Source organism: Portunus trituberculatus, chromosome 44 (assembly GCF_017591435.1).
Source record: "Portunus trituberculatus isolate SZX2019 chromosome 44, ASM1759143v1, whole genome shotgun sequence".
Classification (NCBI taxonomy): Eukaryota; Metazoa; Arthropoda; class Malacostraca; order Decapoda; family Portunidae; genus Portunus; species Portunus trituberculatus.
Window position 1 is genome coordinate 12,765,474 of NC_059298.1, and position 17,443 is coordinate 12,782,916.

At 38.5% G+C, this 17,443-nt stretch overlaps 2 protein-coding genes across 13 annotated transcripts in view; one reads left to right on the top strand and one right to left on the bottom strand.

The window, feature by feature from the left end:
* LOC123518567 (ribosome-binding protein 1-like) overlaps positions 1-4,905 on the top strand; it is a 53,056-nt gene extending 48,151 nt beyond the window's left edge. For all 9 annotated transcript variants that reach the window (XM_045279421.1, XM_045279422.1, XM_045279423.1 and 6 more), the window contains one exon: positions 4,127-4,905. Coding sequence is in view for 3 of the 9 variants with exons in the window: in XM_045279426.1 (XP_045135361.1) it covers positions 4,127-4,147 (21 nt within the window). In the remaining 6 variants the exon portion in view is untranslated. The remainder of the gene's footprint in view (positions 1-4,126) is intronic.
* Positions 4,906-5,868: 963 nt separating this feature from the next.
* On the bottom strand, positions 5,869-16,946 carry LOC123518886 (retinol dehydrogenase 11-like). Of its 4 annotated transcripts, none has more exons than XM_045279939.1 (7): positions 16,182-16,946; positions 11,266-11,418; positions 10,429-10,617; positions 10,175-10,333; positions 9,433-9,552; positions 8,762-8,969; positions 5,869-8,523 (listed from the first exon to the last, which is right to left on the bottom strand). In XM_045279939.1, the coding sequence occupies exons 1-7, from the start codon at positions 16,249-16,251 to the stop codon at positions 8,424-8,426; spliced, it is 999 nt and encodes a 332-aa protein (XP_045135874.1). In that variant the 5' UTR covers positions 16,252-16,946; the 3' UTR covers positions 5,869-8,423. The 4 variants fall into 4 exon arrangements, with proteins under 4 accessions (XP_045135874.1, XP_045135876.1, XP_045135875.1 ...); XM_045279941.1 differs by lacking the exon at positions 16,182-16,946 and adding an exon at positions 14,497-14,512; XM_045279940.1 differs by lacking the exon at positions 16,182-16,946 and adding an exon at positions 11,568-11,694.
* Positions 16,947-17,443: the final 497 nt, after the last annotated feature.

Genomic DNA, 17,443 nt, shown 5'->3' on the forward strand with positions numbered 1-17,443 from the left:
TTCTTAGTACAGTTATATGAGCCAAAAGCTGATTACTCCAGAGCACATCATAGGGAATACAGAAAGTCAGAAAAATGTAAATCAAGTCATCCCTATGAAATGTATTGCAAAATTTTGTCATTACTGAAAAAAATATGTATAAAGTAAAATTTCATTTATGAGAGTTTATATCATGGGAATGGCATTTATGCATAGCATAAATAAAATGTAGTAACTAATAAACCAATCAAAATGCAGCTTCAGTAGATAGCAATAGCTGAGGCATCAACTGTTTTAAGTAAGTGTCCAGTCAGTGATGTAGGCATTGTTGCTTATGACAGAGGTTCCCAAACTTTACCATGCTAAGGACCCCCCAGATATTTAAGTCCCATCCGAGGACCCCCAGCCAATCAGAAGTTACTATTACCATACCAAGGTACCCATTATATGATTACAATGCAGTAAATTTACTATTTGCATATTCCTACACGAAGAAAGTCTTAAAATAAACATTTGAAATATTTTCAAAAAAGTCTGACGACACATGGCGCAATCGCTGAATTTTAAGTGCTTAAGTGTTTTGTTTAAGTGTTAGTGAGAAGAAGAAAAACAAAAGGGAAGTTATTTGTGATCAATTCAAGTAGTGAGTCATTTTTTATATAATTAATTCCATACTTAAGATTACTTAAAGATAATAATACTACTTATAATTTCCTTTCTAGACTTAAATCATTCCTACATATTTGAGCATTACACTACGTCGTAATAAATTCAAATTAACCCTTAAACCTCGGGGACTTTAAGACTTTTCACTCGCGCTAACTCGGGAGGTTTGGCGAGAAACACACAAAATAGCTTGTATTCACATACTGATTATACTAGGAAATTCAATAAAGAGTGAGTACAAATGATATTATGTCCACAACCGACTCTTCCTCTTTGCAATGCAAAAAACCAGAAGCATCTAGATGCTATGGTTACCAAAATATCACAGGTTGAATGAGGTGCTATCATCGGTGTGCGTGGCGATCGGCTGCGCCGGCACCTGGCTAAAGTGAAAGAAAACGGGTACCTTCTATCCTCTCTCCTAAGGTTGGCGGGAGAAGTAGCGGACCCCCTAGGACCTTCTCAGGGACCCCCAGGGGTCCGGGGACCCCAGTTTGGGAACCACTGGCTTATGAGACAGCATATTTAGTTAAAACTTTTGTAATATGGGATAGGGTGGCAGCAGAATTTAAGTTAGTTTGCCAGATGGCAGATTATGGAAAGCATGTAACTGAGCACCACATAACTGTGGTGTTGAAGGTTGTGCAGTAGAAGTAAGAGCCTGTAATTAGTACTGGTTTTAATGTATGTAGTGTATTAAATCTAGGGTGATTGATTTAATTTGCTTTCATTATTTAATTAATTTTTTTTGTTCTTTTATTTACTTACCTCCATTTCATGATTACTGTTATTGTCAGTAACAGTACCATGTACATACATTGATGAATACCCAGTACACATTATTTGTAATAACTAATGAATGTGTTGCACTGATATTCTGATTGTGTTTATGATTAGTTTTTATGAATTTATATTTTTTTGGTTTCATTATTTGTTGTATTATAAGTTTTGTCCACCCAGAGAACTAGAACCTCAGCATGCTTTATTGTATCATATTTGAAAGTTCACCTCTTTTAAGACAGAGATAATAGCCATGTGGTTGTTTGGTTCAATGACAGGCTTGCTATTGAAACAGTAAAGTTCAATTTTTTAAATGATGTTTAGTAAACTAGTGGAAGCCCACCATTTACCCTATTAATTTTAATTTATGTGATTTGAAATGAAAAAAAAAAAAAAAACTAAACATATACAAGTCAAAACCATTAAAATGAAGGAAAGGAAAAAATCAGATGTGAACATTGGGGCCACCGTAGTACAGTGGATCCGTGCGTGCTTTGGGATCCGAGGGGTCTCCAAGCGCACGGGTTCGAATCCTGTCTACGGTCTGAGTGCAGGTTGGGCTTCCTCACTCGGGGCAACGGTTTCCTAGCGGGTGGGCTTTGAAATAGGAGGTGCCCTTAATAAGTATCCCCTTTAGCCCATAAATTCGTGAAAAGCCCACATGGTATAAAAAAAAAAAAAAAAAATAGGTAAAAGCAGGAAGAGTGTTAGATTAATTGTTAGAAAGGAAAAGCTAAACAAGTAATTTGTAAAATGGAAAGTCTGAATCAAAAGGAAACTGGGGAGTTGCAGAGTGGACAGGATGAAATTTGTAAATAAGAGCAAATTGAAATTCTCCTTGGCTTGGAGTTAAGGAAGAAGCGTGTCAGGATATATACACATACTTATTTTTACACCTATTATGTGGTAACTTGTTTTTAGATTAGATTTGGTAGCTGACACAGAACATTTCCTGCATGTTCCAGTGGATGGGAAATACCATCTTGTTCTTGCATGGCTTTGGTTGCAGGTGTACTGCTTATTTACTTGATTAAATGGAGTTTAGCATTGGGTGGGTTTTATAATGATGCATTATTTTTGCTATACTTATGTTTTCATTATTTTGAAAAAAAGTTGTGTTTAATTTTAGGGAACAGTTCCTTGCAATGTTTTTTGTATAGTACTGCCAGATTTACTGGAACCTCTGTGGTGCATAGTTTTAATATTAGATATTATAATTGTAATATAATGTGAAGTTGAATATTTTTCCTTAATTAAGTAGAAAAAAAAGTTATTCATGATTTCTCCAGTAGAGCAGCAAATAAGATTTAATGTTTCATAACACTGAATTATTATTATTATTATTTTTTTATATATATATTTTTTATGTAAACATATGAATGTTCATAGGTTGTTTTATCATTGAATATAGAACAAATATTTTACCAGATCATGCATAGGAAATATAAAATGTGCCATGTTTATAAGTATATTAGTTTTGCAATTATGATTGGACTCAATGAGAGTAAGATTCTTATTGAGCCTCATTTGGTAACAGGTGACCCACACATGATAAAATAACAAAATGTTTCCTTCTACTTTGCTGTGCTTCCACAACATCTTGACCAATGAGGAAACTTATCCTTTACTGAGGGAGAAGTGAAATTAGTCTTGCTGAACTCACTTTTTTTTTTTAAGCAAAGTTGGAGAGACACTCTCTCTCTCTCTCTCTCTCTCTCTCTCTCTCTCTCTCTCTCTCTCTCTCTCTCTCTCTCTCTCTCTCTCTCTCTCTCTCTCTCTCTCTCTCTCTCTCTCTCTCTCTCTCTCTCACTCTCTCTCTCTCTCTCTCTCTCTCTCTCTCTCTCTCTCTCTCTCTCTCTCTCTCTCTCTCTCTCTCTCTCATGCAACAAACTTTTACTGTAAGTGAAACTTGAAAATGAGATTATGCCAAAGCAATGAATGGTAGTATATTCCCCTGAGGACTGACAGTGATACCTCATTATTCATCCCTAACCCATTCAAGATCCTTCAACTTGCACCGAACAGGATATATATACCAAACAGACTTTTTCCGATAAAAAATAAAGGGAAAATTATTAAATCATTCCTTTGAAAATATCTTGTTTTGAAATACTATTCTCTTTACATAGTGTTATGGGAAACTGTGTTCTCTCTGTATAGCAAAATATTGATTGTTCATTATTTTTTCTTCATATTTACAAATGATATGGATCATGGTAGTTTGAACAATTAAGAATCCAATCATTGCAAATGAAACCTCTTTGGGTATGAGTTAGTGAGAGGTAAAGAACTTTGAAATAAACTTAAATGTTATTCATCACAGATTTGGTGTTTGTATATGAAGATAGTATATTTCTTGGAATCCTTACTTATTTCTCTCATCATATTTCATTGCACAAAAGGAAAGATGCATTCAACCACACCTGACTAAGTGCACTTGGGACAAACTTATTATGTATGCTCTTTTTAAGCAGATAAGGTTTTTGGGAGAGAAAATTAATTTATTTGCAAGCTTTTATTTGATATAAGGGAGAAAAATTTAGGTACTTGCTGATGTGCAAATAGTTTTTAAGTTTAACTTTTATCAGTTTTATGCATTTGATTTATTACAAGTGGAATCTGTAGCAATCAATGTTGCAGGAAATGTAAGAGTTCAGATAAAAATTAACAAACTAACATTAATTGTTTTGTTGATTTTCAGGGTGCGAGTGCAGCACAGTAAGATGCAACTCAGAAAACATTCCAACATGGCCTGCATGACCTTCACCAACAATGGCTCTCGTCCAGGTTAGGCCGCAGTTGGTGTGTCCACAAACACCAGTATGGTTTCTGCCATGAAGATATTTCCACTTTATATTCATATTTTGTACCAACATTTTTTGTAGGAAGAGTTATTGAAATAGATTCATGGCAGGTTGGGACCACATCTGGGTAAGCCTACAGAGGTGCAATATGAGTACTGTGTATCAATTTCCAAGCCATAAAAAAAAAATAACATTGGTTGGTAAATTTTGATGAGGCAGTTGATTGAAAAAAGAAAATCTTTTCTCCATTCAAAGGCATGTTAAGTAGGCTGTTCACTTGGTTTAGAGGTAGGTATGTAATTATATGTATACACATTGACCAAAGGAGGGTATTTTTCAAGTGCAATGTTCCCTATGATGATAAAAGATAGAAGAGCCTTGTCAGACAGTCGGATCACCTATTTTGATGCTAATGGGGAAAACTTTTGATTTTGGGTTTCCAGAAAACTTTGTATGTCATGAGCTTAGATTTACAAGCAGAGTGTGTACTGAAGGAGACAGTGAGGTGGCACACTGGGTCACCTTTGTTTGTTTTTTATTATTATTTTTTTAGGGGGCATTTGGATGGCATTGATTTAGTGTGCTATATTCCTTTAGATACTCTTCTTATTTTCTATACAGTACCATTTCTGGCTTCTAAGCAGCAGGAACAGTCTTATTAAACTCTTCAAAACAATTATACCATTCATTCCAGTAACAATGATCCAATACTTTCAAATTTTTGTCATATTTTAAGGACAACAATGTAATTTATCATGCAGAAAAATTATATATATATATATATATATATATATATATATATATATATATATATATATATATATATATATATATATATATATATATATATATATATATATATATATATATATATATATATATATATATATATATATATATATATATATATATATATATATATATATATATATATATATATATATATATATATATATATATATATATATATATATATATATATATATATATATATATATATATATATATATATATATATATATATATATATATATATATATATATATATATATATATATATATATATATATATATATATAAAGAAGACTAACACTATGTTTAAGGAAATATTTTAACTTTTAATAGTTAAACAAAGGATTTACTTGACATATTGATCACAATGCAAATATAGTTATTTTTATTATGCAAAGGCAGCAGTAGCACATACCATTGTTGTATTCTTATATCAAGGTCAAAATGAGATATATATATATATATATATATATATATATATATATATATATATATATATATATATATATATATATATATATATATATATATATATATATATATATATATATATATATATATATATATATATATGTATATATATATATATATATATATATATATATATATATATATATATATATATATATATATATATATATATATATATATATATATATATATATATATATATATATATAGACAAGACCAGCTACTTCTCTCTTTTCTAATTAGGATATGAATGGTACGTGCCACAGATTTTGTGACAAATAGTTGAGAATTCCAGTAGGTCACTAGAGTGTTTATAATGTTTACAGTCCATTCCATGTGGGCTTTTTTTTTTTTTTTTTTTTTTTTTTTTTTTTTCACCCAATATTGTTGGAGATGTTTTTTTGTTCATCATAAATAGGGATTGCTGTTTTTTCTTAGTATGGTGCAGCAAGGAGCCAAACAGTGTGTTAATTGATGTGCATGGTTGTCCTGGGGCAAGTAGCATATTGTGGTATCAGCCAAATTGGTTTAGAAAGGGATTACATCAACTTTTGTTTTGTACACCCCAATGGTGCACATGTCTAGGAAGATATCTGGGTTAGGATTCAGAGGTGGTGCTGCAATGGTTCATGTTGATTAGTTTTGTCTATTATGTTCAAAGTTTCCTGGAGAGATTTCTAAGCTGAGGCTGCTACCTTGTAAACAAGAGCAGCACTAACTAGAACATATGATAGGCCAGGGTGTTGGTCTCAGGGTTGTGGTTTGCTCTACTACTGGTTGTGGGCCTGTTGTAATGCTGGTGTAGCCCTTGTATTTTGAGTGCAAGTAATTTTGTTACAGATATATTCCCATATCACCACTGCTTATATACCAAACATGTGCTATAATTTCATTTGGTACCCATGTGCTGCTCTTTCTGGGGTGAGATTGTTACCTGGTGCCCCTTAGGGTGTTGGTGGGGGACCTGGTATTGCAACACAAATACATGGTTTATCAGAAAATGAATGGTATATTTATTTATCCCTGGAAATGTCCTTTCTTTATATCTTATACACTTACTTCATTTTTTTTTTCACAATCATTTCTCAGTATTGTAACAAATAAAATTTATCCAATGTAAAAAAATTATAAGTGAAAATATTGCAATTCATTTGCATATCTGAAGGAAAGTTATCAACTAAAAATATCTATCCCAGAAAATTCCATCACCCCATTCCTGTCTTCAGTGTCAAAACAGGTGAGGTGAAACTGAAGGGAAGAGTGCATAGAACACCAGTTGTTAGTGTTTTAGGCTTTTGGCCAGACCTGCTCTCAGGACTACATCTGTAAAAGCACCATTCAGCTCCTGTGCTGGATAATAATTCCGATGATCACCTGAAACTTCCAGATTTCATCTAGAAACAAATTTTTGGCTTAGATGGTTATAACTCTCTCTCTCTCTCTCTCTCTCTCTCTCTCTCTCTCTCTCTCTCTCTCTCTCTCTCTCTCTCTCTCTCTCCTGTGTGTGGAGTCCAGCATTGTCACATTATTTTCTAATAACTGGCTGATAAAGTTGTAGCTGCACAATAAAATATAAAAATACAAAATATTATAAATAATTCAAATTCACCCCTAGACTCAAAATGTATTACTCAGTTACTCAGGCCTAGTGTAAGCTGTGGAAGGAGGAGGAGGAGCACACGTTCCCCGTTCCCCTTGTAATGTCGAGGAGGTTACTCATTGATTCTGACATGCCCAGCTGACCACTGCCTTGTGTAGTGCACATCTTCCAGCACACGATTAAGAAATACAAACGACATATGATTAATCTGTTTGACACTTTATTCACACACTTTTTATCTATTTATTTTTGTTTATGTATATTTATTCATTTTATCTTATTTACCTTTATTTTACCTCATCAATTCATTTATTATCTTTTCTAGTGTTTTCTAAAACCCTTTGACCACTAAGTAGTGTGACACTTGTTTCACTTGGAATAGCAGTAGACATTTCACAGAGCAATGGATGAATAATAATTGATATACTATAAATAGATGAATAAAACAAAGTAGTAAAATGTCTGAACCTCAGAATCATCCTATCACTCTTTTTGCAGTGTCTTTCAAAAGGAAAAAGTTCAGTAGGTAGGGCCGGCTTTATGCCTATATGTGACCAATTCTATCAAACTGAACCCTGCACCTCAAGGAGGCCCAGGCCTGTTAATGTCTAAGGGGTCTAATGAAATAATAATAATAATAATAATAGTAATAATAATAATAACGATTAAAAAAAAAATCACTAGGTTTTTCGTAGAGTATGTGTCCCGCCATCAGTTTTCTAATTGGGTCCCACAATTCCTAGCACCGGCCCTGACAGTGCGTACTATAAATTTGCACCAGCGTCCAGCACATTTGATAAAGACACCATATGATGGATAAAGATCAATTCGAGCCTGGTGATACTATCGGCCAATGGGTTGGAACAGATCGCCGCTGCTGAGAACGTGAGACTGGTTAGTGTTTAGAAAATTACACACTTGATCGTAAGCTGACAGAGGCTTGAGTCAGCTCGTTTGCCACGGTCTGAGCCTCTGCCACATAGATCACCCGGCACAGCGGACTTATAGGAAACGAGAATTAGGTCACGAGTTTCATAACCGCGTATTGTTCTCCGGTCCTACTCAGAAACACTATTGAGACTAGATTACCGAACTGGAAATATGGTAATGAACAACGAAATCAAGAGTGGAATGCAGGGACAGTGTCGTGAAATTGCACCACTTAGAAGGTTAATTCATAAAGGAAGTGTTTATGAATTAGTAGAAATAAAAAAATAAAAGACTAGCTACACCCAGAAACTAGTGATCACGTAATAGATTTATAGGTATGTAAAGTAACTTGGTCCATTGCGAGGAATGAGTGAACCTTCAGCGGTGATCTGTTGAGCGCATCACACGCCAAGACCGACGAGTTCAGAGCTCACGTCCCACAACCGCCGCGCGTCATCGTCACACAGGGCGAGCTGGTGCGGCTGCTTTTCGGCACAGTCACTGCAACGAAAGGCTTATTAGTCTTTAACGATAATCTGGTACACATTATACAACAGAATGACTAGCTCAAGAGAGAGAGAGAGAGAGAGAGAGAGAGAGAGACGGGTGGGAGGAGGAAGGGGTGCACGGGGAAAGAATGAAAAACAACTTGCACTCAAAATCACTCGTAAAAAGAAACATGCCGGAGACGAAAATTTTATCTCCATCCACAAACCACAGAAACCTCAGCAGTACTCACCTGTAGTACTTCCCTGTTTGCGTCGCGAGGGACTCTTCCACGGCGCAGTAGATCGTGGTTTGTGCGCCGCGCTTCACTGTCTTGAAGAAAAAGTTCCCGAAGAAATGGAAGGCCCAGTGGATGAAGCCATTAACAGACTGATGAATGTGTCGCCCCAGATCTGTCTGTACCACGCCGGGGTGCAGTGAGTAGGCATTGACGTTGGTGCCTGCGAGAAAAATGCCTTGTAGGGTGGTCGGACGGTGGCTTTGTTACTTAATGAGATGCGACGATTGGAGGAAACATCGCTAGAAAAGAACTCTGTAAAAGTTAAATCTTTTCACACATTAACTGGAGAGACGAAAGTTGTTAATATGAGAGAGAGAGAGAGAGAGAGAGAGAGAGAGAGAGAGATGCCTTAATGAAATTGTCACAAAGGGTTTTTCAAATTAGAAACAGAAGCGAAGAACAATGAATAGTCAAAACAGTACAGCAAACATATCTATGAAATGCGATAGAAAGGAGTGAACTCAAACCGATGACTTCTCCAGTTAGTTGACCTTTACGGTAAAATTAGATGAAAAAATAATTAGGATAAATTATTTAAGGGACTTGAATAGTGGTGAAGGTAGGAGGTTTGCCTGGATGCGCTGTGCGTGTACTTCATAATAGTATAATAGTATAATACATACCTTTCAGTTTCTTAGCCAGCTCGCGAGTGAATAGCACGTTGGCAAGTTTGCTCTGGCAGTAAGCAGCCTTGGCGTTGTAATCTTTGGTGAGGTGAAGGTCGTCCCAATGCATTTTGCCCTCTGATATTCAAAACAGAAAGAAACATAAAAGGTTTACTTAACATAAATATTTACTTTTCCTTTCCATCATGCATTTTTCATTCTCACTTGACTTAGATTATTCATCTGGGCAACATTACTTTTGATTGATAAACAGTAATAAATCTGGGAACTCTGAAAGGCTTGTCCATGATGGATCATCTACATACTGGACCTGTTTGTTTGGGACTTGATATTGGAGAAGCAACATGAGATCCCAAAGCACTGCCAGGAAACCAAGTGATAGTGATTGGGTGACGTAGACAATCCTGACCTAGATGTTTGTTTTGGATATAACGAATGTAAGGAGGCTTACGTTTTTATTTTTATTTATTTTCTTTTATTTATTTATTTATTTATTTATTTATTTTTTTTTTTTACTGGATCAGGGAAAGAGTACGTTATTGACCGCACCAACTGAAGATGAATGAGAACCACCAACTCTCTGGATCACCCATCCATTTTTTTTATGTAAGAGGGGAAAACTGACCAATGACAACAAAAAACAATCAAACAAAAGGCTCACTGAGATGCCAGTCCTAGAAACAGTCAAGAGGGTTAGTCAAAAGGAAAAGGATAGAAAAAGAAAATGAAATGAACTTACGGGTGTGGGCAATGGAGGAGACATTAATTATCCTGGCAGGAGCTGATGCCTTGAGCCGATCGAGAAGCAGCATCGTCAGCAGGAAGTGACCAAGGTGGTTTGTACCAAGCTGCATCTCAAAGCCGTCCTTGGTCTCCCACCGCGGACACATCATGATACCTGCCATAGAAGAGGGAAATAATGAACGGGTGACCAAGATGAACTTATCATGGAGACATTGTGAACCATTGAGTTCTCAGAGCGTAGTGCAGTACCTGCGTTGTTGATGAGGATGTGGATGTTCTGTTCAGTGTCTGCGAGGATCTCTGCAGTGTTTCGGACGGACTCGAGGGAGGCGAGGTCGAGGTGGTGGACGACCATAGCGTTGCCAGTCTCTCTGTTGATCTCCTCTGCAGCTGTCCTCGCCTTCTGCAGATCCCGGCACAGCATAACCACGCGCGCCCCTTGACGTCCAGAAAGACAGGAAAGCAACATTAATTACTCATTGTGACAATACTAAAAGCCTCGGCCAGACAAAAACTGCATAAACACAATCAAGCACTGTCAATAATTACATAGTAAAGGTGTTTTTATAGATCCAGCAATAACATGACGCCAATTCTCTCTCTCTCTCTCTCTCTCTCTCTCTCTCTCTCTGATAAGCAATATTCTATTTTTTTTTTCTGGACGTAAGTAATATTATTGCTTGTACACTAAATGTGCATTGAATGAAAGTTGAAATGACTTCACCAAACGATATCATGCAAATTTAAACCATGCACGATTTATAACCATTATTGTAATGAATATCATGTTTGTCTGAGGTAGATTCAGCCAGCAGCGTTTGAGTCCATTGTTCAGAAGCAGTAGAACACATGAAAGTATGCGTTCCCTTCATTCCTTCACAACCGTTTTTCGCGACATTACTCTCAACAAGACGTTTTGCATTATTCAAGACAGCAAAACTTGACATCTCAAGTAACAAAATTTATAGTGTGAGTCCATAGCATTGTGCCACTTTACTTTTATTGACTGCACTCTCCTCCATCGCCTCTCAACTCCAACAAACGACTCTCGAGGCTCCGCGTCTGCCTCAGGGGGAATTAACTCACCTCTGCGCGAGAGATCCCGGGCTGTCTCTTTGCCAATGCCTGTGTTGCTGCCGGTGATGACGACTGTCTTGCCATCTAGCCGCGCCTTGCTCTTGCACATGGGTCCCTGCAGCCACGCCCGCAACCCCACCAGGCACCCGCCGGCACCCACCACTATTGAGAAAAGAAAATGAGGCATATACTCGTACACTGCACTCATTCTGTCATCCCTCCGATGCCGAAGAACAGACCAAGGAAGCTTCCTTGAAACGCACTGCACTAGTGTCTCCTCTGGCTGACTGACTGAACACTGAGCAGCTTACTTGTGGTCGTCCTGCCCAGCTGTCTGCCCTCCCGCCTCTCCTGCCTGTTTTTCCCTTTCTTCCTCACCACAAGATTCCCAACACACACACACACACACACACACACACACACAAAGCTCTGCGCAGTTATCCTGTACCAGCAGTGCTTATATGTTCACATCCGCTCACTCATGCAAGATTCTCTTTTTGTCCCACCCGCATAGCAATCACAGCATCTCTGCCACACAGCACCACCGCATCCTATATATGAATTTTTCGGTACAGGAAGCAACACACGCCTTGCACCTGCACTCTCTTTACGCACACACACACACACACACACACACACACACACACACACACACACACACACACACACACACACACACAATTTTCATCATCATCACCATCATCATCAATACAAACATTTTCAAAAAATTACAAATCCATCACATCTGGCCTTGAAAGACAGAAATTGATTGAGCTAAGCAAGCTATGTCTTGATTACCTTCCTGAAACTGATGGATGATTAATTACAAGAGAAGTATTTTCGCTATGTACAAAATACATGTGATGAAAGAGTTACACCTGTCGGCCGGGTAACGATTTTAGTGCACTCTTGCGGAAGCTATTTCAATAATTTAGTACAACACTGCGCCCTCTATCGGTAATCTTTAATTGTTTTTTTTCGTAACTACAGTGGTCCGATATCCCACTCACCTTTTTTCGAACTACATAATGCTGTGCCGCCAGGTCTTGGCATTTTCATGCATCAAAAGGGCAATGTGCTGCCTCGTATCGGTGGAGTTCCGATCGATCGATTGCTAATGAGTACTTGATGAAGTAAAATTTACATTTCGAGTCATGAACGATGGGAAATGATATTAAGGCCTTGTGGTAGCATTGTAAGAAACATACGAATAGCCATAATTCAATCTAAAACATGCCAGTGTATACAATAGCCGTATACGGTCAGTGTACATTCCTTGCCTCTTTTTTATTTATTCTTCATCTACAAGGTTCAGATTATATTGAACCCTACTTCGGTCACTGGCAAATTCTTGGAGATATCTGGCATCTCTACGTGTCTTTTGTGGATTGATTTCCTTTCAAGTGGCGAGATGAACTAAAAAGCAAACTGATCACTACAAAATATGCATTTTATCTCGAGTTCCGGGTCAAGCATGACCAGACCCATGACCCTCACCTTAGCCTTCATGTGATCGGCAAGGCGCTTCTGCTACGTTATGTAATCCTGTTCACGGCTGCAACCAATGACTCGACCTTCCATTACCACCTGGCTCATAAAAGTAGTAATGAGAAAAAGTTGTGAATTTGCGAGAGGTTTCACAACACGCAAGTGTATCCTCAAGCAAACCACAAGCCCACCACAGTAGAGTCACGTTACCGCTAGACTATCCCTGCACACACACACACACACACACACACACACACACACACACACACACACACACACACACACACACACATCATAACACCTAATACCGTGCAAATGAAAAAGAGGTTAACGTATATCCTTCTCAACGTCGTAGTAACAGATAACAAGGTGCAGGTGGCGAACTTTACCATAATGTATCTGTGAAGAGTCAAAATATTAGCGTGATATCGCCACCCAACACCCGCCTAGACTGGTGGTGGACACCCTACACCGAGGAACGACCACCGTGGCAATAGCGAGACGGCGAGCGATGGCTGGTTAAGGTTTCTTGTCGTCATGGGAAGTCCGGGTCACGGTGCACTTGTTCCTTCCTCAGACTGCTGGCTTGCTGCTTATTTCTTTTTTCTTTTTTTCTTTTCTTTTTTAGTATCATGAAGTAAAATTCCAACCCCTATTAAGCTAATAAGCCTTTATTCTTCCACACGGGTGTTTATACTCTCTCTCTCTCTCTCTCTCTCTCTCTCTCTCTCTCTCTCTTATTGATGGTGATGGTGGTGGCGGTATTGTTCATACAGACTTTACGCTGTACAGTTCATGTAGAAGGCCAGGCCACTGCTACTGTTTCTGCTTCTACTGCTACTGATATGATGATGACAGTGGTGGAGGTGGTGATGGTGGTGTTGGTGGTGGTGGTGGTAGTGACGATGATGACGAAGGCGAAGGGTAAAATGAGTGAGTAATGCAGAATCATGGTTATCATCATTCATATCCTGTAAAGAGTCATGTTCTGCCAATGGTTTTCACACTATGTCGGTGTGACCTTCGGCTGCAGGAACAGCAAGGAAGCCTGCGGCGGTCAGGGTCGAGGTCGAGCTCTCATGGGACGAATAAGGCAAACTTCTTATCGAGTTAAGCCGAGAGTGCAGCTGTTACGTCATTCTGGTCTTAAGGTGTATACGCTGTTCAGTTAACTTCTCGTTATTCTTGTTATTGCCGCGCTTATTCAGCTATCCTTAAGAAACCTGTTGAAGTTTTGTACCTGTTCATTTCTTAGTTAGAACAGTTTACTCTTGGTTCAGTCTTGGCGTCACATCTCGCCGCCACCCACACAACCCGGGCATTGTCCTCATTATCTTCCAAGCCACGTTCCCCATCCCTGTAGAATGTGGTTAGACATAGGCCACCCTTGGATTAGTGAGGATCCCATCAACTTCCGTAAGTTGGAATAACGACCAAGGTACAGGCACGAGCTTCCACGGTAAAGAGATTCCTGCTGCAATGTACAGTTAGGTCTGTAGGCACGAGAGAAGACTCGGAAATTAGATAATCCTTTATGTTACCAGTTTAGTCTTGTAGATAGATGTTAGGTACAGTGGACGGTGTGAGCAGGGACGCGAGGCTGTAGAGCTGATGAAATGAATGTGATGTGAGTCTTGAGTGTGAAGGTACTTATTATATATATACTGTTCCATAACATATCTAACTCATATGAGTGGGTGTGGTCTGGAAAGTGTTTGGAAGATCGTGCGAAGCAAATTTAACTATACATACTCAAGTATCAGTGGAGGTGGGCGGCGGCGCAATAACAACGAGCCAAGGAAGCCAGACAAGTGTAACGACACCGCAGCCTGGTGGTATTTATAGACACCACGTAAAAAAAAATGGTGGGAAGTTGTTTCGAAAGAGATGTTGCCATGCTCTTGAACATGTTATTATTGTTGTTGGTGGTGGTGGTGCTAATGTTGTTGTTGTTGCTGCTATCACTATCATCTTGTTTATGTTAATGTGCCATGCAATCATCAATTGTGTTTATGTAATATGTACTCGTTCTCCCAAACTTTACAACTGTGTTACGATTAAATCAAATGTATTAATAAAATATGGTATAAACAATTTGTTTGTAGACACAATGAAGCTATGTCAACTGCACGAGAACAACAATAAAGCCTCAATGTTTCCTAACAGACGCAGCAACACCACCACCACCACCACCACCACCACCACCACAACAACAACAACAACAACAACAACAACAACAATAATAATAATAATAATAATAATAATAATAATAACAACAATGATAAAGTAAATAAACAATTTATGATCATGACATGTTCAACAGTGTGTGTGTGTGTGTGTGTGTGTGTGTGTGTGTGTGTGTGAACAATGGATTAGATCACAATGGATGATCCCACACACTCGTCAAATGAGGGAACATTAAGCTTACGTGTCGTGCATCATAAAAGAAGATGATGAGAAGACAATGTAACAGCTCGGCGTTTCTACAGAGCATTTCAATGTCGCTGAGGTCACTTATCTTCCCTCCCTCTCCACATTGGTGACGTGCCCCTCGATAAGCCCTGGGGAAGTTCGTCTAGTGGCCGTAATCCTAGTCCAGCACATCGCCTGCTGATCTTTACCATTTTTTTCCGTGTTGGTTAACGGCCTCAATAACTTCGATGTCTGCGAATCTAATAGGCGTGGTGGTGGTTGTGGTGGTAGTGATGGTGGTGAAGACTGCAAAATTAGGGTTATGAAATGCTTTACTCTCTCAATACAACTATCTTTAAAATACCACATAAATTATGAGTCGGGTTCTCAAGAGTGTTTTTCATATCAATAATGTATAAAATCTTGTTAACCTTTCTCGGTAGAGCCATAAAAACACCGTTAGAAACCAGTGTAGCTTGAGGCAGATCCTTTTAAATGTATAGTAGAGGTGCGGCGCAGAAGCGTTTCGGAATATGGTCCAATATTATCGCCAATGTATCTCGCTCTGTCTTTTGTTCAAGTGCAACTCGAGTCTCGGATGAATAGAGCACGAAACCATTTATACAAGGATGGTCTGTAAGTTTCATCTCTTTACGCGTGTTGGTATGTGAAGGCTACGTTTAACGACCTTTGTAAGCGCATTATACTCAGAGGACAGAGTACAAGAGTGCGGCTGCTGCAACCCACAAAAGATTTCATTTAGACGAAAGACAACATTCATTCTAGTCATTAATTTAGGAGATAATAATGGTAATAAGGATTGTAGTAAAAGTAGTAATAGTAGCAGTAGTAGTAACAGTAGTAATAGTAAAATATATTCCCTCAAATACGACTATAAATGAGTTTCTCTCTCTCTCTCTCTCTCTCTCTCTCTCTCTCTCTCTCTCGACAAAATACGTTCAATTCAGCAGGGGAAAAATTCATTTGAACCTAAATTTGTAAAAAGCATCTTAAAGGCGACTCACCGGAACAGGTCACGGCGATAAGCACAACCTTGTTCTGATCCAGCCATTCCACGAAGTCAGTCCACGTCATGCTAGCAAGTCTCGTGCATGAAAAGATCGCTCGTCCTTACTCGACACTCACTTCAGGGCTCCTGCCGCACCGGGACGCGTCTTGTGGGTGTGGTTGTTGTTGTTGGTGGTGGTGGTGACGGTTAAGATGCTGTTTATGATAATGATGCTGTTGCGTTTCTTCCTCGTTTTCTTCTTTATTCTGTGCTTTTATTTCTCCTTTCCCCCAAACACAAGTCAAAATGCAGTCGTGATGTTTAAAGCTCTTTGTTTTTCAATGTTTCGTTTCACGTGTGAAGGATAACCCAAAACGCTCCTATAGTATGCAAACTTTGGAACAATATAATTAAGCCGACCCTTTTCTGTTTACCAAAATGTACCAGCAGCAAAGTATCTATACTGAAGCACACACGCACATAAACACTCAAGCGACACTTTTCACTTTCTCTGCACAACACTCGCACGCTTTCACCAACACAGTATTAAATAAAGTAATCCGATAGTGCGGTCTGTGTTGAAGAGAGAGCAGAGCAGAGTGTGTCTGACCCCCTCGCGCCTCAGTCCCACCGCGGAATGGTCGCACTGTCTCTCCGTCAGTCCGTCACACGCCGCACCTCTCCGGCCACCGTACCGGTACACGCCCAGCACCGCCCACCCAGTCTGTAGGTGTGCACACAAAGCCCGGGCATGAGGGTTGTCGTGAGTCTGGCACGCCAGTACACCTACCATACGAGGGAAGGAAGATGTTGCTAGTCACGACCCCAGTCCCCGTCAATACATGCAGCTAACGCTCTGTGATGGGAGGACCAGAAACAGGCGAGTTTGAATCGTAATGAGCCCAGTAATGGCTGAAATAGTTTCTGTTTTCTGATATGCCAAGAGAGTAAAAAAGATACAAAAAAAATAAGAAACCCTGTTGATTTGCTGCTTCCTGAAAAGAAAAATAATAATAAATAAATCTTTAAAATGTCAAAATATTCATTTAATAGAATTTTACATTTTTTCTCATTTTAATTGGGAATTTTATTTTTCATTACAGTTGGATACTCATACAATTGTAGTTAACAAAACAAACTATACTAAACTCAATAGTGAAAAAATAAAAAGTTTCCTGCCGCATTTATTAGTGTCGTAATATTTTAATGGTACTAAGTGTGTTTAGCTGTTTGCAAGTTATCACTGAATGGCGTGGCGTAATGAAACTGTAAACAAAG

Bases quoted from the DNA above. Each gene is read 5' to 3' on its own strand.
- LOC123518886 (XM_045279939.1), bottom strand. From the start codon at position 16,251: ATGACGTGGACTGACTTCGTGGAATGGCTGGATCAGAACAAGGTTGTG. The intron at 11,419-16,181 runs GTGAGTCGCCTT...TTTTCTCAATAG, and splicing joins TATCGCCGTGACCTGTTCCG to TGGTGGGTGCCGGCGGGTGC. The intron at 8,970-9,432 runs GTATGTATTATA...TTTTTCTCGCAG, and splicing joins GCTGGCTAAGAAACTGAAAG to GCACCAACGTCAATGCCTAC.